The sequence below is a fragment of the Panulirus ornatus genome, chromosome 31 (assembly GCF_036320965.1).
Source record: "Panulirus ornatus isolate Po-2019 chromosome 31, ASM3632096v1, whole genome shotgun sequence".
In the NCBI taxonomy this organism is placed as follows: Eukaryota; Metazoa; Arthropoda; class Malacostraca; order Decapoda; family Palinuridae; genus Panulirus; species Panulirus ornatus.
Genome location: NC_092254.1, coordinates 13,253,879 through 13,279,942, shown reverse-complemented (window position 1 = coordinate 13,279,942; position 26,064 = coordinate 13,253,879). Strand labels below are relative to the sequence as shown.

The following is a 26,064-nucleotide window of genomic DNA, read 5'->3' as shown; positions in this document are numbered from 1 at the left end:
GTGAGTCATAGGGTGGGGGAGGGGGCGAAAGTTCTGGGAGCATCGAAGAATGTGTGGAAAAGAACATTATCTCGGAATGCAAAAATGGGTATATGTTTGAAGGAATAGTGGTTCCAACAATATTATATGGATGCGAGGCATGGGCTATAGATAGAGTTGTGCAGAGGAGGGTGGGTGTGTTGGAAATGAGATGTTTGAGGACAGTATGTGATGTGAGGCGGTTTGATCGAGTAAGTAATGAAAGGGTAAGAGAGGTGTGTGGTAATAAAAACACGAGTGTGGTTGAGAGAGCAGAAGAGGGTGTCTTGAAAAGGTTTGGTCACATGGAAGAGAATGAGTGAGGAAAGATTGACAAAGAGGGTATATATGTCAGAGGTGGAGGGAACGAGGAGAAGTGGGAGACGAAATTGGAGGTGGAAGGATGGAGTGAAAAAGATTTTGAGCAATCGGGGCCTAAACATGTAGGAGGGTGAAAGGCGTGCAAGGAATAGAGTGAATTGGAACGATATGGTATACCGGGGTCAATGTGCTGTCATTGGATTAAACCAGGGCATGTAAAGCGTCTGGGGTAAACCATGGAAAGTTTTGTGGGGTCTGGATGTGGAAAGAGAGCTGTGGGTGAGAGAGCAGAAGAGGGTGTCTTGAAATGGTTTGGTCACATGGAGAGAATGAGTGAGGAAAGATTGACAAAGAGGATATATCTGTCAGAGGTGGAGGGAACGAGGAGAAGTGGGAGACCAAATTGGAGGTGGAAAAATGGAGTGAAAAAGATTTTGAGTGATCGGGGCCTGAACATGCAGGAGGGTGAAAGGCATGAAAGGACTAGAGTGAATTGGAACGATGTGGTATACCGGGGTCAGTGTGTTGTCATTGTATTAAACCAGGGCATGTAAAGCGTCTGGGGTAAACCATGGAAAGTTTTGTGGGGTCTGGATGTGGAAAGAGAGCTGTGGTTTCAGTTCATTATACATGACAGCAAGAGACTGAGTGTGAATGAATGTGGCCTTTGCTGTCTTTTCCTAGCACTACCTCGCACGTGTGGGGGGAAGGGTATGATTTCATGCGTGGTAGAGTGGCGATGGGAATGAATAAAGGCAGCAAGTATGAATTATGTACGTGTGTATATATGTATATGTCTGTGTATGTATATATATGTATATGTTGAAATGTATAGGTATGTATATGTGTGTGTGTGGACGTGTATGGATATAATGTGTATGTGGGTGGGTTGGGTCATTCTTTCGTCTGTTTCCTTGCGCTACCTTGCTAACACGGGAGACAGCAACAAAGTATGATAAAAGAAGAAACTACAGAATCATATAATAAAGCTTGTTCATAAAAAACAAGATGATAATGATAGAAATTCAGTGGGATATAAGAATGCTGTACAGGTGTACAAATTATACATGTCGTGCTGACATACATCCAACTTATGTCCATTTTGAGATATGACCAGTCGGTCAGAACAGAACCCAGATATATGTCGGGGAGCATCTGTACTGTACAGCAACCCATCTAGACCTGTGATGTCACTTGAGTGATAGTGAGGTAATGTCTTTGAGCCACCAACCCTCTTCACGTGCTTACTTCCACTTATACAGTACAAACTTGTTGACTGTTGCTTTCATCTAATTATGGTGTTATCTCCTTGTGATCTTTGCTTCTGGCCCTCAGAGATGTTAGATTTATGTTCTTTTCTAAGTTCTTCTTGACATGAATTGATTATAAGACCTTACTTTTTGCTTTAGAGCTCCATAGAGTATCTACTCACTTAGGTTAGCCAGGTAATGAGATTACTGTACTGGTGAAACAGTCTACCACTTTGCTTAATTTTGAATTATATATTATGTATATACATGTGTATGTGTGTGGGTTGGGCCATTTTTTCAACTGTTTCCTTGCGCTACCTCGCTAACGTGGGAGACGGCGATTAAGTATAAATATAGATTATTTTGTTTTTGTTTTTATGTTAATTTATTCATTGTAATGCATTTAATGTATATTTGAATTTCAAAGTTCAAATTAGTTTTCCAGTATAGCAACAACTTGATGCACCTATCCACTGCATCTGCCTAATGTTTCTATCTAATGCTCCTGCCTAAATAGAGACTCTGCTGCCGTGGCCACCATCCCCTTGAGGGAGGTGCAGTTGGAACAGGCAGCAAAGATATAGATAGATAGATAGCAACAACCATAGATCTTTTCCCAGAGGATAGCAACAACTGTAGACCTTTTCTCAAATGTAGCAATAACCAAAGACCTTTTTCCCAATATAGCAACAACCATAGAAGACTATTTTCTCAATGTAGCAGTAACTGTAGAGCTTTTTGCTAATAAAGCAACAACAAATGACCTTTCCTCTGGTTGTTGAGTCAGCCTTCTTATTGTTTTGATAGATATTTTACATTTTATTTCCTCCAGAAAATGAACGAAAATGTTAAATAGTGGAGATGCATTGCACATGGACTTAAGTTTTGGTGGTCCTATATGAAGCATGTCATTGATTTTATATTTAGCTAGAGTTAGTATCAGGCTGTATTGTATGATGTTGGGACTCTGATTGAGAGGAATATCCATCTGACAGCCCCCTTTATTAATTAATCATTGTTAACTCAATTTCCATTATCTGGTGTGTCTTCCTGACACGTGTTGCAGTTGTTCATTATATAATCTTTTCTTATCAATAGGAATGGCAAAGGCAAACCACAAGGCATAAGATTTCCAGCCACGACTAGATTATTAGTAATACATTAGGTGAACCAAGTTTGTGTTGTTGACCCGGGCGTATCCTTGTGATCCTTTATAGGACTGTTTGGTATGGAACTTTTGTAGAGTTGTGGTTGTTCATAATATGCAGAATCCTGAGAGTCTCTGGTGCGACTGATCATTAAGAGCTTATTTTGTAACCCATTGTCATTTGTAGAGGAAGCGAGGACAGACTGTAAGGCCTAATGTTCTCATTCCTCTACTAATTATTAGTTTGATGATATTCTGAGGGAACTAAGTCATAGGGTTTCTAGACTATGGGGGATTTGTGCAGTCTCTTATGGGAATGTTCCTTGCAGAATCTCAAAGTGCTGTGGTTACCCATAGTAGAACCTTAATTTGCATTGTTGATTAAGTAGAGTATTACAGATTCTTGGGTAAGTTAACTCAGGACTTTTCTTTTCAATGTAGCTTTGATTACACACAGTTCATGGAACCCTATCTCATGTTGATCAAAAGTATCAGACATATGGGTAAGTTGCTATGGAATGCAGTTTCATGAACACTTTGGCTGTATATATGTGCAGAACCCTGGATTGTATTATTGGCCATATGTACCTGATCCTTAAATTAGCTGATTTAGTTAGAAGTTTTAGGGGAGCGTTGATTTCCTGTAATAAATACTGTAGAACTTTAGCGCTTGTTTTTTTTGGCCAGGTCTGATAGATCCTTTGATAAGGCATAACTGTATCTTATTTTCTGTTCCAAACTCATTTCTACTTTGGGTTTATATTTTGTAGTTTGTGCTGAGTTGAATTCTTAGCCTTTGTTTTGATGTTTGTAACACATCCCTGGGCACGAAGCTGTACTACTTATCAACAGACCCATGTGTTTCCAGTGAAGGCTCATTGGCTTCAGGATTCCATTGAGATTCAACAGAATGACAGAAAATGTTTGACTGATGTCATCAGGGCATTTCTAGAAAACATGACTGCAGACAAAATAACATTTATTGAAACAGGTTTCACAGACACAGTGTAATAAATTGGGGTGTGTTCTTGGACACAAAATTGTAAACATATGGACAAACAATGCTAAAAATCTTTCCAGATGGTTAGAAAAGCACTAGTAACAAACTACAACATTAAAACATAAGTAAAAGGTCTCATTGTTACACTCTCTCCCAAATCTTTCCGTAGATCCTGATTTGAACTGATTCCTTTCTCTGCAGTTAAGAGCTTACTCACAGGCATCATCATCATCATTAAGAGCTTACTCACAGGCATCGTCATCATCATCATCATCATCATCTTGCGTTAGTGAGGTAGCACCAAGAACAGACAAAGTAAGGCCACATCTGCTTTTGTCTAATCTCTGGCTGCCATGTGCAGTGTACCAAAACCACAGCTTCCTATCCACAACCAGACCCCTCAAATCTTTCCATGGGTAACCCCAGATGCATCACATGCTCTGGCTCAGTACTTTAACAGCAGTCAACCCCAGTACCCCATATGGTTCCAATTTACTCTATCCCTTGTATGCTTTTCACCCTCCTGCATGTTCATGCCCCAGTTATTTAAAGCCTTTTTCACTCTATCCTTCCATCTCCAATTTGGTCTCCCCTTTCTGTTTGTTCCCCCCACTTCTGAAGCATATATCCTGTTTGTCAAGCTTTCCTCTTTCACTCTCTTCATATGTCCAGACTGTTTCAGCACACCCTCTTCATCTCTCAACCAAACTCTTTTTATCACCACATGTCTCTCTCATACTCTTTCAGTACTTATTAGATCAAACCACCTCACACCACATATTATCCTTAGACATTTAATTTCCAATGCATCCACCCTCCATTGCACACACAGTCTTATCTCAAGCCTATACCCTGCATCCATATAATATTGTTGAGACTAGTATACCTTCAGACATATCCCTTTTTGCCTTCCCAGATAATGTTTTCTCTTTCCTCACATTCTTCTGTGCTCTCAGGACTTTTGCCCCCTCCCTCACCCATGACTCATTTCTGCTTCCATAGTTCTCTTCACTACCATGTCCACTATCTAAAACATTTCACTTCCTCCAAGTTTTCTCCATTCAAACTCACACCCCAACTAACCTGTCCCCTCACCTCAGCTGAACCTAATAACCTTGCTTTTATTCACATTTACTTTGCTCTTTGACACACTCTTCCAAACTCGGTCTCTGGTTTCTGCAGTTTCTCACTTGAATCTGCCACCATAGTTGTATCATCAGGAAGCAACATCTGACTCTCTCCCCAGGCCTTCTTTTCTCACACAGAATGCATACTCAACCGTCTTTCCAAGACTTTTGCATTTACCTCCCTCACCACTCTATCTGTAAACAAATTGAACAACCATGATGACATCACACACCCTTGCTACAGACTACCCTTCACTTGGAATCATTCACTCACCTCTCCTACTCATGCACATGCCTTATACCCTTGATAAAACTAATTACTCCCATACTGTATATTCCTAAGATCTTCTGCAACGCATCCCTGTTGCCTCTATCTTATGCTTTCTCCAGAACTGTCCATTTCTCTAAGTATTTATCACACATTTTTAAAGGCAAACACCTGATCCACACATCCTCTTCCACCTCTGAAACCACACTGCTCTTACTAAATACGATGCATTGTACATGCCTTAATCCTCTCATTTGGTATCATTCCAGACAACTTACCAAGTATAGTCAAGAAACTTATACGTCACTAGTTTGAACACTCACCTTTATCTCCCTTGCCTATTTATGGTGGCACTATATATGCATCCCACCATTCCTCAGGCACCTCACCATGATCCATATATACACACTGAAAATCCTTACCAACCAAACAACAACACGGTCACCCCTCTTTCTTAATGAATTCAACTGTAATACCATCCACCTTGCCACATTTCATCGGATGTGAGGCTTTCACAACCTTGTCTTTCTTCGCCAGACCACTTTCCATGACTCTCAATTCGCAAACCACGCCAACCCAAACACCCTAAATCTGCCACCCTATCATCAAACAAACTCAACAGTTACCATTTCCCCTTTTGCCCCCTTCGCCTATGTTTCCGTTTGTTCTCCAGCTTTTTGCACATTAACCTCCTTCCAAAACATCTTATTCTCCCTAAAGTTTACCGATATTTGCTCACCCTAGCTATCATTTGGCCTTTTTTTCAACCTCTGCACCTGTCTCTTGACCTCCCTCTTTCTCTTATACATCCCCTAATCATCAGTGCTCCTTCCTTGTAAGTGCTGCCCAAATACCTCTCTTTTCTCAATCACTTGAAACTTTACTTCTTCATCTCACCACTCACTCCCCATTCTAATCTGCCAAGCTCTCACCAGTATCATGCCATGTGCATCTATCACACATGCCAGCATTGCTTCCCTAAATACCTCTCAATCCTCACCCATTACTCTTGCTTCATTTATACTGTTCTCACCATTTGCCTTTATACACTCAATACCTCCTGGTATTACTTCACTTATGTCTCATTTCCAAGCTCACTTACTCCTACCACTCTTTTCTCATTTCAGTTTATTTCCTAGCTTAACATCATCAGCGAATTTTGATATTTGGCAGAACACCCATTATCAATATCATTGATATATATATGAGAAAAGAGAACTGGTCTCATGACTAATCCTTATGGTACCACTTGTTATATCTAACTATTCTGAGGGTTGACCATTAATCATAACTCTTGTTTATGACCATTCAGCCAATTTCCTATCTCTCCATCAGTGCCTTGTGACTTCATTTTTTGCTAGTAACCTTTGATGTGGGACCTTACTGAATGTATTATGAAAATTTAGATAGATGACATCAACTGCTCTACTTTCACCGTATTGATTTATATCATATAAAAAGTCAAGGAGATATGTCAGACATGAGGAGTTTAAGTGAAAAACCATGCTGAGAATTATTTAGTAAGTGGTGGCCCTTTAAATGGTTTACAGTGCTATCTTGAATGATGGTTTCCATTAGTTTTCCAAATCCTGATGTTAAGCTAATTGGAGGATAATTTCCAGGCCGTGACTTGTTATCTTTCTTAGATATCAGTGTTATTTTCTTTAACTTCCATTCACTGGAACTTTTCCTGTAGTAAATAACGTACTGAAAAGAGCAATCAAGAGCTTAACCATCTCATTTTTTGCCTCTTTTTCATCCTCAGATAAAACCTAGTAGGGCCTTTAGTTTTATTTATTTTCATTCTGTATATTGCTTATAGTATGTCTTCAGCTTTTATGTCATTTTGTTGCAGAACATTCTTCTCTTATCAGTGAAACTGGATTCAGGACTTGGTTTGTCTTTTGTCATAAATACAGATGCAAAAAGCCGCACAAGATTTTTGCTGTGAGTTCATTGTCTTTAAGCAAGTCACCATTTCCCGTAATTAATGGACTAGCATACTAGTTAGTGACTTTCTTGCTTCTGACATTACTGTTAAACTCCATTGGGCTTATTTAGCTATTTTTAGCAATGTGCATTTCATATTGACATTTACTTTGTAATATAACTCTCTTACTTTCTATGCACAAATTCACATAACTTTATCTGTCATATTGTTTGTTGATCTCTCTCGGTTTCTAATGAGCTACTTTCTTAGACAATAGACGCAATTTAATTTCACTGTTTCATCCCCTTGGCTTCATTTTAAAAGAAGACCTTCTTCTATGCATTTGCACATGTTTTTTCTACTGCTTTTAAGGTTTTAAGGTACGTTCATGTTGTTTTCACTGACCATGTCATCCCAGATTTGTCTGTCAAGGAGGAATGCAAAGATCATTATTGTTTGCACATTTAAGATCATATGTTTTTAGCGACTGTCATATTAACCAATATTACACACAGTGTTAAAAGCAACTTAATTTCTTCTTTTTCCCATTTTTTTTTTTTTTTTTTTTTTTTTTTGCTGCTTTTATGTGGACTTTTGTCCATGACTGGATAGAAAAGTGTAAAAAAGAATAGATTGTCAGTGATCACTTTAACCAGATGTATCTCTGACTTTAACATTGTGAACAAGATCTCCATTTGTAATAAGGGCTAAATCTGAAATACTCTTATCATAAGGAGTTTGTTGACTAATTGGATTAGGGCGCTATCAAGCAAATTTAGGTAGAGTCCACGCCTGAAGCAGATAGAAAGGGTCTCCATCCCATTTAGATACTGTTATGTTAAAATCTCCTGCTTTGAAAAGATCTTGTTCTTTACAAATTTCTGCTAACCGATCATAAGGTCTTTTGTTTACATCTGGTGTCTGTGAGGTGGGCCCATAAATTAGCTATACTGTTATTTTCATATGAAGTTTATTCTTAATTTCTACAAAAACAAAGTTGGTGTTCTCAGTGGCTACAACATTTTTTTACCATGGGATTTGAATGAACTTAAACAGAGAGGAAGACACTACCACATACTTTGTTTCCCCTAATCTCATTTGAAAGAGTGTACCCTGGAATTGCATATTGCATATTTGTTGATATTGAACCAAGATTCAGTAATGGCAGTCATATTGTAATGACCTTCAAATGATGTTACCTCTAACTCTGACATTTTATTGTGTATATTCCTAGTGTTAACATGTTATTTTTGATGAGACTTAGACTTATTTTGAAGGATTTTTTATGGAGTGGGATGGGTCTACTCCACATGGGCTGTGTTTTGTGGCTAAATTGCATTTGTATTCTCACGAAAGAGCTCACCAAAACTTGTAGCATGTGTGCAGTGTGCAGTGCCATCTCCTTAACATTCAAACCTTATCACTGCAATCTGCTAATCTTTTACTTGTTATTACTGTGGATGCAAAATAATCCTATGATATTGTAAAGTTAATTACATTTTTTAAACATGAATGTGACTTTTGAAGGTTGGAAAGTATGACTCATTGGGACATTAAGGGGTTAAGGTACTAACTAAAAATCCTCATAGGTGAATCTAGATTTTTATACTAAGCTTTTGTAGCAATTATTATAGTATTTACTAATGTCTTCCAGCAAGAGTTAGAAGTTTTTACTGTACATTATATCCATCAAACAAGATCTTGTGTTCAGCCAGAATTGTGAGTTTTTGTGATATATTTTATAGTTAGGTTTTCTCTTTGATTAACATGTCCATTGAACCTCTCCTGGTTATACTTTAAGGCTGGATCACTAACATTTTATACATTTCTCATTGCAGTATTAACACCCCAGTTAGAAATTTAGGAATGGCTTTTTGTAAGTATATCATTAGTAATTTTTCTTATGGGTCTCCTTTAATAACAGTTGAACAAATGATTTAGAATTGAAATTGTTATTACATATTCTAGAAATATAGCTTACTGCATTAACTTACATTTTCATGATTGATATGTTTTTATTACATGACCATAAGAGAGACAATCTACAGAGCTTAGGCTTGGTCTTGACATGAGATTTTCAGTGTCAGGCTGGTCATTGTCTTTCAGGCTGTTATTGATTTATCTTTGTCACATCGTAACAATATATTATGAAGTGTCTTTTGGATACTAATGAAATATCTTTTCTCTTCAGGGCAAGACCACTAGCATCTCGAATGGAAGGTTCTTTATGAAACTGATAGCCAGTCCAGTTTTGTAATTCTTCAGAAGATTGAAATCACCCTGTCAGTACATATTCCTTAAGAAAAGTAACATATAGTGCAATGGAATTACCATTCAGGTTATATTTTTATAAAAATGTCACATTCTTGTAGTATTACTTAGATGACTTTTAGACTTTATAATTTGAATATTGATTGAACAATGTACCCTGAAGGAATACGGTATGTGAATGATTTTGAAATGTGTTAGAATTGACCACGTCACTTCCTCAATTTGGGCAATGAGCTTCTTAGGTGTTACTTTGAAGTAGCTTGTTTATGATGTCATGCAACAATTTACCCTTTACTCACCTGAGCTGTGCTCATACTTCCTGGTTCTTAATTCCTGTGATTATGGAAATCCTCCTCTAGAAAATTGCCCTCTGTTGTGCAGTAAACAGCAAAAAAATCCTAAAATATTGATAGCAGTGCTACTTCAGAAGACTTTTCATGAGAATGTACTTCATTGATCATGGCATTAAAGTAGTTTTAAAGTGTAGTTTTCTCTAAGGTGTTGTTGGTTCACAATGTGTAAACATCATATTCCGTAAAATATTAACTGTTATGTGTTCAGTAGAACACTAATGAACAACAAAATCCCCAAAATAGCAAACATTGAAAATTTTGGGAGGACATTATTCCAGTTATCATCAACCATTTTTGGTGAAAATATATTTTTTTAGCCTGCACTTTGCACAAACAACAGCAGAATTTTTTTTTATTCAAGAAAAGGTGCACTGAAATATAAAATCCATAATTATTTTTCTCATGAATTTAGACAACTATTCGTAGTATAGGAAAGATACATTATTAACGCTTGGACAAACCTAAATACTCAAATATGCTTTTTTTATGTAAATGATTATGTGCTCATTAATTATCAAACCAATATTATTTCGTATGAATTAAGAGTTGAGCATCCGTGATCTAGGAAAAACGCATGATTTACCAGATTACCTAAAACAAAGAATTGGGACATTGATGGATGCTACAAGCAGCAGTGGATGCCATAGATGTAGCAAGCCATGAGAGAAAGTGCAAAACTACCCACCATGGACATCAGCAGGTAACTAAGGCCTCCAGGCAGCTCCTTTTGTTAGTTTACCATATATAGACAACTAGCAGAGACTACAGTGCATGTGGAATTTAACTTGCATTGGGAAATAAGTTTATAGGTTGCCATTCATTGTACCCTGTTTCGTGACAGTAACATCCATAATACCAAAAGGTACAATGGATGTTAATTTACTGTCATGAAACAGCATACTATGAATGGCAACCTAGTATATGGTGTGGGAGTAATGTGCTAGAAGCAGTGAAAAGTTTTTACCAAGGATGTAAGGCACGTGTATGAGTAGGAAGAGAGGAAAGTGATTAGTTCCGAGTGAATGCCGGTTTGCAGCATGGGTGTGTGATGTCTCCATGGTTGTTTAATTTGTTTATGAATGGGGTGGTTAAGGAGGTGAATGCAAGTGTTTTGGAGAGTGAGAGAGAGTGGCAAGGATGCAGTCTGTTGTGGATGAAAGGGCTTGGGAAGTGAGTCACTTGTTCATTGATGATTCAATGCTGGTGGCTGATTCGGGTGAGAAACTGCAGAAGTTGGTGGTGGACTTTGGTGAAGTGTGTGAAAGAAGAAAGTTGGGAGTAAATGTGAATAAGAGCAAGATTATTAGGTTCAGTAAGGTTGAGGGACAAGTTAATTGAGAGGTAAGTTTGAATGGAGAAAAACTGGAGAAATTGAAGTGTTTTAGATATCTGGGAGTGGACTTAGCAGCGGATGGAACCATAGAAGAGGAAGTGATTCACAGGGTGGGAGAGGGTGCGAAGGTTCTGGGAGTGTTGAAGAATGTGTGGAAGGCAAGAACATTATCTCAGAGAGCAAAAATGGGTGATTGAAGGAATAGTGGTTCCAACAATGTTACATGGTTGCAAGGCATGGGCTGTAGATAGGGTTGTGCAGAGGAGGGTGGATGTGTTGGAAATGAAATTTTTGAGGACAATATGTGGTGTGAGGTGGTTTGATCGAGTAAGTAAAGAAAGGGTAAGAGAGATGTGGGGTAATAAAAAGAGTGTGGTTGAGAGAGCAGAAGAGGGTATGTTGAAATGATATGGACTCATGGAGAGAATGAGTGAGGAAAGATTGACCAAGAGGATGTATGTGTCAGAGGTGGAGGGAAGAAGAAGCGGGAGACCAATTTGGAGGTGTAAGGATGGGGTGAAAAAGATTTTGAGCGATAGGGGCCTGAACATACAGGAAGGTGAAAGGCGTATAAGGAATAGAGTGAATTGGAACAATGTGGTATACCAGGGTTGATGTGCTGTCAATGGATTGAGCCAGGGCATGTGAAGTGTCTGGGGTAAACCATGTGAAGGTCTGTGGGGCCTGGATGTGGAAAGGGAGGTGTGGTTTCGGTGCATTGCACATGGCAGCTAGGGACTGAGTGTGAACAAATGTGGCCTTTTTGTCTGTTCCTGGTGCTCCCTCGCTAGAGGGGGAGGGGTGGGATGCTATTTCATGTGTGGCGGGGTGGCGACAGGAATGGATGAAGGCAGCAAGTATGAATATGTACATATGTATATATGTATATGTCTATGTATGTATATGTATGTATATGGTGAAATGTATATGTATGTATATGTGCGTGTGCGGGCGTTTATGTATATACACGTGTATGTGGGTGGGTTGGGCCAGTCCTCGTTTGTTTCCTTGCGCTACCTTGCCAATGTGGAAAACGGCGGTTAAGTATGATTAATAGATAAATAAATACCAAAAGGGTAAATAATGACTATGACATCAAGCCAAATGGACTTTTTATACAGGACCAGTATCTACCTTACACATAGATCAGTAAGTAGGGCATTTATATTATTATGATTATTATTTTTTTCTTCTTACTTGATTGCCATTTCCTGTGTTAGTGAAGTAGCATCAGGAACAAATGAAGAAAGGCCACATCTGCATACATCCATTATCTAGCTCTGATGTATAATGCATCAAAACCACAGCTTCTTATCCAAAACCAGGCCCCACAGACCTTCCTGTGGTTTTTACCTTGGATGCTTCACATTCCTTGGGTCAGTCCATTGACAGCATGTCGACTCATGTATATCGCAACAAGATATCCCATGCGCATGCCTTTTACCCTCTTGCATGTTCAGGTGCCTGTCACTCAGAATCTTTTTGACTCCATCCTTTCATCTCCAATTTGGTCACCCCTTTCTTTGTAAACCTTTCCTCACTCATTCTCTTGATATGTCAAAACCATTTCAGCACACCCTCTTCAGTTCTCTTGTCCACACTCATTTTATAACCACACCTTTCTCGTGCCGTTTCATTGCTTACTCAGTCATCCCACCTCACAAAACACATTGTCCTCTAACATTTCATTTCCAACACATCCACCATCCTCTGCACAGCCTTTTCTATATCCTATGCCTCACATCCTTGTTTTTATTTTTTTTTGCCATTTCCTGCATTAGTGAGATTGCTTTAAGAACAGAGCCTAAGAGGGCAAATCCCCACTTGGTGCCCCTTCTCTGTTTCTTCATTTTGAAAAGTACAAACTGGAAGGGAGGATTTTCAGACCCCTGCTTCCTCCCCTTTTAGTTGCCTTTTACGACACACAGGGAGTTCATAGGCAATATTCTTTTTCCCCTATCCCTGGGAATTATTATTGTTATTAGTAATAGTAGAAGTAGTAGTATTGTCTTAGGGATAGGGGAGAAAGAATACTTCCCACGTATTCCCTGTGTGTCATAGAAGGCGATAAAAAGGGGTGGGAGAGGGGGGCTGGAAATCCTCCCCTCCAGTTTTACTTTCCCAAGTTACTTTTCCAAACGAAGGAACAGAGCAGGGTGCCAAGTGGAGATTTTTTCTGTATGGGGATCAGTCCTGCATCCCCCCTCCCCCTGCACGTGCACAAGGTAGTGCTAGGAAAAGACAACAAAGGCCACATTCATTCACACTCAGTCACTAGCTGTCATGTGTTATGCACTGAAACCACAGCTACCTTTCCACATCCACACCCCACAAAACTATCCATGGTTTACCCTAGGTGCTTTACATGCCCTGGTTCATTCCATTGAGAGCACATCAACCCCGGTATACCACATTGTTCCAGTTCACTCTATTCCTTGCACTTCTTTCACCCTTCTGTATGTTCAGGCCCCAATCACTCAAAATCTTTTTCACTCCATCCTTCCAGCTCCAGTTTGGTCTCCCACGTCTCATTCCCTCCACCTCTGACACATATATTCTCTTTGTCAATCTTTTCTCACTCATTCTCTCCATGTGACCAAACCATTTCTATACACCCTCTTCTGCTCTCTCAACAACACTCTTTTTATTACCACTTATCTCTCATACCCTTTCATTACTTACTCATCAAAATACCAACACCACATATTGTTCTCAAACATTTCATTTCCAGCACATCCACCCTCCTCCGCACAACCCTATCTGTAGCCCATGCCTCACAACCATAGGACATTTTTGGAATCATTATTCCTTCAAACATACCCATTTTTGCTCTCTGAGATAACGTTCTCACCTTCCACACACAATTCAACGCTCACAGAATCTTCACCCCTTCCCCCATCCTATGACTCACTTCCGCTTCCATTGTTCCATCTGCTGCCAAGTCCACTCCCAGATATTTAAAACACTTCACTGAACCTCATAACCTTGCTCTTATTCACTTTTACTCTCAACTTTCTTTCACACACTTCACCAAACTCAGTCACCAACTTCTGTAGTTTCTCACCTGAATCAGCCAACAGCACTGTATCATCAGTAAGCAACTGACTCACTTCCCAAGCCCTCTCATTTACAACAGACTGCATACTTGCCCCTCTCTCCAAAACTCTTGCCTTCATCTCCCTAACCACCCCATCCATAAACAAATTAAACAACCATGGAGACATCACACACCCCTGCTGCAAACCGACATTCCCTGGCAACCAATCACTTTCCTCATTTCCTACTTGTACACATGCCTTACATCCTTGGTAAAAACTTTTCACTGCTTCTAGCAACTTACCTCCCACACCATTTACTCTTAAAATCCTCCACAAAGCATCTCTATCCACCCTATCATATGCCTTCTCCAGATCCATAAATGCTACATACAAATCCTTCTGTTTTTTCTAAGTATTTCTCACTTACATTCGTTAAAGCAAACAACTGATCCACACATCCTCTACCACTTCTGAAACCACACTGCTCTTCCCCAATCTGATGCTCTGTACATCCCCTTACCCTCTCAATCAATACCCTTCCATATGATTTTCCCAGGCATACTCAACAACCTTATGCCTCTGTAATTTGAACATGCACCTTTATCCCCTTTGCCTTTGTACTATGGCACTATGCATGCATTCCGCCAATCCACAGGCACTTCACCATTGTCCATACATACATTGAATATCCTTACCAACCATCAACAACACCGTCACCCCCTTTTTTTTTTTAGTTCCACTGTAATACCATCCAAACCCGCCGGCATTCTTCTTCCGCAAAGCTTTCACTACCTCTTCTCTCTTTACCAAACCATTCTCTCTAACCCTCTCACTTTGCACACCACCATGACCAAAACACCCTGTATCTGCCACTCTATCCTCAAACACATTCAACAAACCCTCAAAATACTCACTCCATCTCCTTCTCACTTCATCACTACTTGTTATCACCTCCCCATTTGTCCCCTCCACCGATGTTCCTTCCTTCCAAAACATCTCTTTATTCTCCCTGAAATTTAATGATTCTCACCCCAACTCTCATTTGCCCTCTTTTTCACCTCTTGTGCCTTTCTCTTGACCTCGTGCCACTTTCTTTTATACATCTCCTAGTGATCGTCCAAATGCCTCATGTGTTGATGGATATTTTCATCTTCCACTGAAATTACAATTGGGTTTGTCCTAATTTTTAAGTTCATCGGCTTCATCAATAGAGTATTCTGGATTCAACTCTGAACAGTGGCTGTGGTATTTAAAGGAAATCTTACTCTGGCTATCCTGCTCTGGTTGTAAGAAACTTGCTTTCATAACTAGCTGTACAATATTTCTTTGCAATCATAATTGAAAGCAGCAAAGTAAGAAAGTGGAACTCACACAGTTTACAGCATAGTAATTCACTACAAATCCAAGTGTCAAAATATGAAAATAAGACCCTCTTAGTTTAATAATTTTATCAGTGTACATAATTTGGATTTGTATGTAGCATTTATGGATCTGGAGAAGGCATATGATAGAGTTGATAGAGATGCTCTGTGGAAGGTATTAAGAATATATGGTGTGGGAGGAAAGTTGTTAGAAGCAATGAAAAGTTTTTATCGAGGATGTAAGGCATGTGTACGTGTAGGAAGAGAGGAAAGTGATTGGTTCTCAGTGAATGTAGGTTTGCGGCAGGGGTGTGTGATGTCTCCATGGTTGTTTAATTTGTTTATGGATGGGGTTGTTAGGGAGGTAAATGCAAGAGTTTTGGAAATAGGGGCAAGTATGAAGTCTGTTGGGGATGAGAGAGCTTGGGAAGTGAGTCAGTTGTTGTTCGCTGATGATACAGCGCTGGTGGCTGATTCATGTGAGAAACTGCAGAAGCTGGTGACTGAGTTTGGTAAAGTGTGTGGAAGAAGAAAGTTAAGAGTAAATGTGAATAAGAGCAAGGTTATTAGGTACAGTAGGGTTGAGGGTCAAGTCAATTGGGAGGTGAGTTTGAATGGAGAAAAACTGGAGGAAGTGAAGTGTTTTAGATATCTGGGAGTGGATCTGGCAGCGGATGGAACCATGGAAGCGGAAGTGGATCGTAGGGTGGGGGAGGGGGCGAAAATTCTGGGGGCCTTGAAGAATGTGTGGAAGTCGAGAACATTATCTCGGAAAGCAAAAATGGGTATGTTTGAAGGAATAGTGGTTCCAACAATGTTGTATGGTTGCGAGGCGTGGGCTATGGATAGAGTTGTGCGCAGGAGGATGGATGTGCTGGAAATGAGATGTTTGAGGACAATGTGTGGTGTGAGGTGGTTTGTTCGAGTGAGTAACGTAAGGGTAAGAGAGATGTGTGGAAAAAAAAGAGCGTGGTTGAGAGAGCAGAAGAGGGTGTTTTGAAGTGGTTTGGGCACATGGAGAGAATGAGTGAGGAAAGATTGACCAAGAGGATATATGTGTCGGAGGTGGAGAAGTGGGAGACCAAATTGGAGGTGGAAAGATGGAGTGAAAAAGATTTTGTGTGATCGGGGCCTGAATATGCAGGAGGGTGAAAGGAGGGCAAGGAATAGAGTGAATTGGAGCAATGTGGTATACCAGGGTTGACGTGCTGTCAGTGGATTGAATCAAGGCATGTGAAGCATCTGGGGTAAACCATGGAAAGCTGTGTAGGTATGTATATTTGCGTGTGTGGATGTATGTATATACATGTGTATGGGGGGGGGGTTGGGCCATTTCTTTCGTCTGTTTCCTTGCGCTACCTCGCAAACGCGGGAGACATCGACAAAGTATAATAAAAAAAAAAAAAAAACAATAGAAAATTGCAGGTGCAACTAAATTTGATTTCATCTTGGCTTTGGCTGAGGGAGCATAAGAGGAGTCAAGGTGTAGAGTCACTTTTCCCCATGCATCACCAGTACACTCGTTGTACATCATCATGAAACCTTGTAGTCCCTTATGACTGTGATTCTCTTGCTAGGTGTAGTTGGGTTAGATTTCTTGTATGGGATAGTGGGGAGGTGATGTCCTAGTGAACTGTGAGTTGCATATACTTGGGAAGTTTCTCTTGATATATGCTTAAGTCTATACCTTTATTTATAGTGCAGCTAGACAACACTGCTTTAGTATAAGTGGCTATGGCAGACTTGATGAGTGGAGTGGTTTGGCCCATCCACAAAGAACATGCTGAACCATTAGCCAAAAGTTTCTCTGAAGATTTCTTATTCACATGCTTCTTATACTCCTTACAGTCTTAGTGTTCAGCCTGACAAAACTATTTGGATAGGACCCTCCTTTTCTTCATTGTCGCCATCGCCTAGTTTCCCAATCTGGTGCCTTACTGTAATCTAAACCTTTCTCAGATGCATCAAAATCTCTCCTACCCTGGGATCTTGGGACAAACTGGCAAGGTAGTGTAAGTTTTGGAATGGAGAGTCAATGTAGTTCCTCTGATAGAAGAGAACCAGAATGGCAACAGCATGATGATAAGTGTTCACGTCCATCATACCCCTTGCAGAAAAATAGGCTTGTTTATAATGATCAGTAAGGTAGCGAATTTTGTAAAGTATTTTGTATTATTATTGTTATCATCATTATTATTATAATTATTATTATTATTATTTATTTATTTTATTTATTTTGCTTTGTCGCTGTCTCCCGCGTTTGCGAGGTAGCGCAAGGAAACAGACGAAAGAAATGGCCCAACCCACCCTCATACACAATGTATATACGTACACGTCCACACACGCAAATATACATACCTATACATCTCAATGTACACATATATATACACACACAGACACATACATATATACCCATGCACACACTTCACACTGTCTGCCTTTATTCATTCCCATCGACACCTCGCCACACATGGAATACCATCCCCCTCCCCCCTCATGTGTGTGAGGTAGCGCTAGGAAAAGACAACAAAGGCCCCATTCGTTCACACTTAGTCTCTAGCTGTCATGCAATAATGCCCGAAACCACAGCTCCCTTTCCACATCCAGGCCCCACACAACTTTCCATGGTTTACCCCAGACGCTTCACATGCCCTGATTCAATCCACTGACAGCACGTCAACCCCGGTATACCACATTGATCCAATTCACTCTATTCCTTGCCCTCCTTTCACCCTCCTGCATGTTCAGGCCCCGATCACACAAAATCTTTTTCACTCCATCTTTCCACCTCCAATTTGGTCTCCCACTTCTCCTCGTTCCCTCCACCTCCGACACATATATCCTCTTGGTCAATCTTTCCTCACTTATTCTCTCCATGTGCCCAAACCATTTCAAAAGACCCTCTTCTGCTCTCTCAACCACACTCTTTTTATTTCCACACATCTCTCTTACCCTTACATTACTTACTCGATCAAACCACCTCACACCACACATTGTCCTCAAACATCTCATTACCAGCACATCCACCCTCCTGCGCACAACTCTATCCATAGCCCACGCCTCGCAACCATACAACATTGTTGGAACCACTATTCCTTCAAACATACCCATTTTTGCTTTCCGAGATAATGTTCTCGACTTCCACACATTCTTCAAGGCTCCCAGGATTTTCGCCCCCTCCCCCACCCTATGATTCACTTCCGCTTCCATGGTTCCATCCGCTGCCAGATCCACTCCTAGATATCTAAAACACTTTACTTCCTCCAGTTTTTCTCCATTCAAACCTACCTCCCAATTGACTTGACCTTCAACCCTACTGTACCTAATAACCTTGCTCTTATTCACATTTACTCTTATCTTTCTTCTATCACACACTTTACCAAACTCAGTCACCAGCTTCTGCAGTTTCTCACATGAATCAGCCACCAGCGCTGTATCATCAGCGAACAACAACTGACTCACTTCCCAAGCTCTCTCACCCACAACAGACTTCATACTTGCCCCTCTTTCCAAAACTCTTGCATTCACCTCCCTAACAACCCCATCCATAAAGAAATTAAACAACCATGGAAACATCACACACCCCTGCTGCAAACCTACATTCACTGAGAACCAATCACTTTCCTCTCTTCCTACACGTACACATGCCTTACATCCTCGATAAAAACTTTTCACTGCTTCTAACAACTTGCCTCCCACACCATATATTCTTAATACCTTCCACAGAGCATCTCTATCAACTCTATCATATGCCTTCTCCAGATCCATAAATGCTACATACAAATCCATTTGCTTTTTATTATTATTGTTATTATTATTATTATTATTATTATTATTGGGGAAGAGCAGTGTGGTTTCAGAAGTGGTAGAGGATGTGTGGATCAGGTGTTTGCTTTGAAGAATGTATGTGAGAAATACTTAGAAAAGCAAATGGATTTGTATGTAGCATTTATGGATCTGGAGAAGGCATATGATAGAGTTGATAGAGATGCTCTGTGGAAGGTATTAAGAATATATGGTGTGGGAGGAAAGTTGTTAGAAGCAGTGAAAAGTTTTTATCGAGGATGTAAGGCATGTGTACGTGTAGGAAGAGAGGAAAGTGATTGGTTCTCAGTGAATGTAGGTTTGCGGCAGGGGTGTGTGATGTCTCCATGGTTGTTTAATTTGTTTATGGATGGGGTTGTTAGGGAGGTAAATGCAAGAGTTTTGGAAAGAGGGGCAAGTATGAAGTCTGTTGGGGATGAGAGAGCTTGGGAAGTGAGTCAGTTGTTGTTCGCTGATGATACAGCGCTGGTGGCTGATTCATGTGAGAAACTGCAGAAGCTGGTGACTGAGTTTGGAAAAGTGTGTGGAAGAAGAAAGTTAAGAGTAAATGTGAATAAGAGCAAGGTTATTAGGTACAGTAGGGTTGAGGGTCAAGTCAATTGGGAGGTGAGTTTGAATGGAGAAAAACTGGAGGAAGTGAAGTGTTTTAGATATCTGGGAGTGGATCTGGCAGCGGATGGAACCATGGAAGCGGAGGTGGATCATAGGGTGGGGGAGGGGGCGAAAATCCTGGGGGCCTTGAAGAATGTGTGGAAGTCGAGAACATTATCTCGGAAAGCAAAAATGGGTATGTTTGAAGGAATAGTGGTTCCAACAATGTTGTATGGTTGCGAGGCGTGGGCTATGGATAGAGTTGTGCGCAGGAGGATGGATGTGCTGGAAATGAGATGTTTGAGGACAATGTGTGGTGTGAGGTGGTTTGATCGAGTGAGCAACGTAAGGGTAAGAGAGATGTGTGGAAATAAAAAGAGCGTGGTTGAGAGAGCAGAAGAGGGTGTTTTGAAGTGGTTTGGGCATATGGAGAGGATGAGTGAGGAAAGATTGACCAAGAGGATATATGTGTCGGAGGTGGAGGGAACAAGGAGAAGAGGGAGACCAAATTGGAGGTGGAAAGATGGAGTGAAAAAGATTTTGTGTGATCGGGGCCTGAACATGCAGGAGGGTGAAAGGAGGGCAAGGAATAGAGTGCATTGGAGCGATGTGGTATACCGGGGTTGACGTGCTGTCAGTGGATTGAATCAAGGCATGTGAAGCGTCTGGGGTAAACCATGGAAAGCTGTGTAGGTATGTATATTTGCGTGTGTGGGCGTATGTATATACATGTGTATGGGGGGGGTTGGGCCATTTCTTTCGTCTGTTTCCTTGCGCTACCTCGCAAATGCGGGAGACAGTGACAAAGTATAATAAGAAAAAATATATTATTATTATTATTATTTATTTATTTATTTTGCTTTGTCGCTGTCTCCCGCGTTTGTGAGGTAGCGCAAGGAAACAGACGAAAGAAATGGCCCAACCCACCCCCATACACATGTATATACATACACGTCCCCACACGCAATTATACATACCCATACATCTCAATGTACACATATATATACACACACAGACATATACATATATACACATGCACACAATTCACACTGTCTGCCATTATTCATTCCCATCGCCACCTCGCCACACATGGAATAACATCCCCCTCCCCCCTCATGTGTGCGAGGTAGCGCTAGGAAAAGACAACAAAGGCCCCATTCGTTCACATTCAGTCGCTAGCTGTCATGCAATAATGCCCGAAACCACAGCTCCCTTTCCACATTTGGTTTACCCCAGATGCTTCAGATGCCCTGATTCAATCCATTGACAGCATGTCGACCCCGGTATACCACATCGATCCAATTCACTCTATTCCTTGCCCGCCTTTCACCCTCCTGCACGTTCAGGCCCCGATCACTCAAAATCTTTTTCACTCCATCTTTGCACCTCCAGTTTGGTCTCCCACTTCTCCTCGCTCCCTCCACCTCCGACACATATATCCTCTTGGTCAATCTTTCCTCACTCATTCTCTCCATGTGCCCAAACCATTTCAAAACACCCTCTTCTACTCTCTCAACCACTCTCTTTTTATTTCCACACATCTCTCTTACCCTTACATTACTTACTCGATCAAACCACCTCACACCATATATTGTCCTCAAACATCTCATTTCCAGCACATCCACCCTCCTGCGCACAACTCTATCCATAGCCCACGCCTCGCAACCATACAACATTGTTGAAACCACTATTCCTTCAAACATAGCCATTTTTGCTTTCCGAGATAATGTTCTCGACTTCTACATGTTCTTCAAGGCTCCCAGGAGCCTTATTATTATTATTACTGCTGTTATTGTTAGACAAAGTCAGGGACCCTTTGTGAAAGGAGACCGGTGGCCATGACCCCAAGACCTCCCTATCTAGGAAATTATGCTTCTCCAAGCTGCACTGCATTCTGTAGCATGGATTAGATGGTCTCCTATGAAGTGAGAAGTTATTTAATGAAACAGTACTCTTATCATCACCAAGCAATGATACTACCTTGCCAGAGATGACTGCTCACTCACACTGTATCTATTTTATCTTCAAGCAGACAAAGTTTGGCAAAACATGGAAAGGTCTGTGGGGCCTGGATGTGGATAGGAAGATGTGGTTTCCGTGCATATACACATGACAGCTAGAGACTGAGTTTGAACGAATGTGGCCTTTTTTTTGTCTGTTTTCCCATCGCCTCCTCACTGAAGCAGGAGGCAGCGATGCTGTTTCCTGTGGGGTGGGGTGTTGCTGGGAATGGATAGAAGGCAAGCAGACATGAATATGTACAGATGTATTTATGTATATATATATGTGTATATGATTGGATGGGTCGTTCTTTGTCTCTTTCCTAGCGGCACCTTGCTGACATGGGAAATGGCGATCAAGTATAAGTAAATATTTTTGTTTATACTTGATCGCTGTTTCCTGTGTCAGCGAGGCAGCGTCAGAAAACAGATGAAGAATAACTCATCCACTCATATGCATATATATATATATATACATAAACGCACATACACGTACATACATGTACATTATACATGTCAACATATACATACATGTACACAGACATACATATATTTACACATTCTTGCTTGCCTTCATCACTTTCCGGCACCAACTTGCCCCACAGGAGACAGCATTGCCACCCCCTGCGTCAACGAGGAAGCACTAGGAAAACAGACAAAAAAGGCCAAATTTGTTCACACTGAGTCTCTATCTGTCATGCATAATCACCAAAACCATGGTTCCCTATCCACATCCAGGCCCCACAGACCTTCCCATGGTTTACCCCAGACATTTCACACGCCCTGATTCAGTCCACTGACAGCACGTCAACCCTGGTATACCACATCATTCCAATTCACTCTATTCCTTGCACCCCTCTTACCCTCCTGCATGTTCAGGTCCCAATCGCTCAAAATCTTTTCACTCCATCCTTCCACCTCCAATATGATCTGCTTCTCCTTGTTCCCTCCACCTCTGACACATATATCTTCTTCGTCAATCTTTCCTTACTCATTCTATCCATATGTCCACACCATTTCAACACATCCTCTTCTGCTCTCTCAACCACACTCTTTTTATTACTGCACATCACTCTTACCCTTTCATTACTTACTTGATCACACCACATATTTTCCTTAAGCATTTCAGTTCCAACACATCCTCCCTCCTCCATACAACCTTATCTATAGCACACGCCTTGCAAATCATATAATGTTGGACCTATTATTCCTTCAAATATACCCATTTTTGCTCTCTGAGATAATGTTCTCTCTTTCCACACATTCTTCATCTCTCCCAGAACCTTCGCTGCCTCCCTCACCCTATGACTCACTTCCTCTTCCATAGTTCCGTTTGCTGCTAAGTCCATTCCCTGATATCTAAAACACTTCACCTCCTCCAATTTTTCTTCATTCAGACTTACATCTTAACTAACTTGTCCCTTACCTCTGCTGAACCAAGTAACCCTGTTCTCATTCATATTTACTTTCAAGTTTCTCCTTTCACACACTTCCAAACTCAGTCACCAACTTTTTTTCATACCTGATCAGTGTTTCCCATGTTAGCAAGTTAGTGCTAAGGACAGACGAAGAAAGGCTACATCTGCCCACTTCCCTTCTCCAGCTGTAATATGTAATTAAGTGAAACCACATCTCCTTATATACAACCAGGCCCCACAGACCTTTCCATAGTCTCCCAGTTCTCCTTGGTCCCTCCACTTTTGACATATTTCTTGTTTGTCAACACTTTCTCAATCATTCTCTTTATGTGTCCAAACCAATTGAGCACACCTTCTTCAGTTGTCTCACCCACACTTTTTATTACCATACCTCTCTCTTACCCATTTATTTCATAATCAAACCACCTCACACCACATATTGTCTTCAGACATTTCTTTTCCATCACATCCACCCTTCTCAGCACAGCCTTATCTGTAGGCCATGCCTCACATCCATATGATGTTGTTGGGACTGTTATACCTTTAAACATACCCATTTTTAACCTCCAGATAACATTCTCTCTTTCCACACATTCTCCAGCACTCCCAGAACCTTCACCCCCTCACCCACCCACTGATTCACTTCCACTTCCATGGTTCCATTTGCTGCCATGTCCTCTCCCAGGTATCTAAAACACTGCACTTCCTGCAGTTTTTCACCATTCAAACTTACATCCCAACTGACTTGTCTGTCAACCCTGCTGAGCCTAATAACCTTGCTCTTTTTCACATTCACTCTCAACTTTCTACTTTCAGACATTTTTCCAAACTCAGTCACTAACCTCTGCAGTTTCTCACTTATATCAGCCACCAGTGCTGTATCATTGATGAACAACTGACTCTCTTCCCAGGCCCTCTCATCCCCAACAGATGTGTTGTCAGTGGACTGAACCAGGGCATGTGAAACTTCTGGGGTAAACCATTGAAAGGTCTGTGGGGCCTGGATGTGGATAGGGAGTTGTGATTTCAGTTCATTACACATGACAGTTAGAGACTGAGTGTGAACGAATTTGGCCTTTTTGTCTTTTTTCTGATGCTGCCTCACTGATGCAGGGGGTGGCGATGCTGTTTCCTTTGGGGCTGGGTTGCACCAGGAATGGATGAGTGCAAACAAGTATGAATATATACGTGGATATCTATGTATAAGGCTGTATATGTGCATGTATATGTTTATATATTGATATGTATGTGTATGGGCGTGTACATATATATGTTTGTATATGAGTGGATGGGTCTTTCTTCGTCTGTTTCCTGGTGCTACCTCGCTGACATTGAGACAGTGATCAAGTATAATGAAAATGAATAAGAAATATTCATTTATTTTTATTATACCTAATCGCTGTTTCCTGTGTCAGTGAGGTAGCACCAGGAAACAGATGAAGAAGGGCCTATCCACTTATTTATACATTTTATTCATCTACATTTATTATACATCGCCATTTCTTGAGTCAGGAAGGTAGCACCAGGAAACAGACGAAGAAAGAATGGCCCATCCTTTCATATACACATCTATATATATAAACACCCATACATGCACGTACACATACATATACATATCAACATATACACATATACATATATACACATGTACATATTCATACTTGCTTACCTACATCCATTCCTGGCACTACTCCATCCCACAAGAAACAGCATCACTACTCTCTGTTTCAGCACGATAGCACCAGGAAAGCAGACCAAAAAAGGCCACATTCACTCACACTCAATCTCTAGCTGTCATGTGTAATGCATCGAAACCACAGCTCACCTGTCCACATCCAGGCCTCACAGACTTTTCCTTGGATTAACCCAGACATTTCACATGCCCTGGATCAGTCTATTGACAGCATATTGACCCCAGTATACCACATCGTTCCAGTTCACTCTATTCCTTGCACGCCTCTCAGGTTGCTGCATGCTTTTTGGGGGTGCTCGTCACATCTGTGGCACCCACTGTCATCCCAGAGTGCCCAGTGCTACACCCATGGAACCCTTACTTGGATTAGCAAATCTGGTAAAAATGTTTTTCTGTGACTGCATATGCTTAACTCTTTAGTCTTTACAAAAACAGTGGTTTTAATAGTTTTTTGCATCTAATCATGTAAATGAAAGAAAATATGTAAGTGAATGTCATTTGCTTACATAGGATTGGCCTCTGTTATAGATAATGTGTTTTTCCAAATCTAGAAATAGTTTTCTTTTGGAGAAAACTAATTTATACTTTATTGAGCCTGTTTTCAGTAATCAAAAATAATTATATTTTTCCACACTTGGAGGATGAAAAAAATCACATGCATACCAAAAAGTATGAACAAGATATATTTTAAGCATAAATGTTAACATATTCACGTTCTTGGCACACTTACCGTCACGTTTCTTCTTTGAATAGGTTGAGAAACAACTTTTTTCTTCATTTAAATGGGCCTGATGAACCAAATACTAACCAGCAACTAGGATTATGAGAGCTGTATGTTGATATCTTGATTTTATTATTTATTTTGCTTTGTTGCTGTCTCCCACATTTGCGAGGTAGTGCAAGGAAACAGACGAAAGAAATGGCCCAACCCATCCCCTCACACATGTATACACATACACGTCCCCACACGTAAACATACACACCCATACATCCCAACTCACACATACATATACACACACATATATACACATGCACACAATTCACACTGTCTGCCCCTACTCACCCCCATCGCCACCCCGCCACACACGGAATAACATCCCCCTCCCCCCTCATGTGTGCG

At 40.7% G+C, this 26,064-nt stretch overlaps 1 protein-coding gene across 6 annotated transcripts in view; it reads left to right on the top strand.

Annotated features, from left to right (window-relative positions):
• Positions 1-13,127, top strand: part of LOC139758835 (reticulon-4-interacting protein 1 homolog, mitochondrial-like) — a 399,554-nt gene extending 386,427 nt beyond the window's left edge. For 4 of the 6 annotated variants that reach the window (XM_071680684.1, XM_071680685.1, XM_071680682.1 and 1 more), the window contains exons 11-12: positions 8,900-8,937; positions 9,253-13,127. In XM_071680684.1, coding sequence (XP_071536785.1) covers positions 8,900-8,937; positions 9,253-9,266 — 52 coding nt within the window. In that variant the 3' untranslated portion in view covers positions 9,267-13,127. The remainder of the gene's footprint in view (positions 1-8,899; positions 8,938-9,252) is intronic. The other 2 variants (XR_011714952.1, XM_071680686.1) reach the window with 2 other exon arrangements.
• Positions 13,128-26,064: the final 12,937 nt, after the last annotated feature.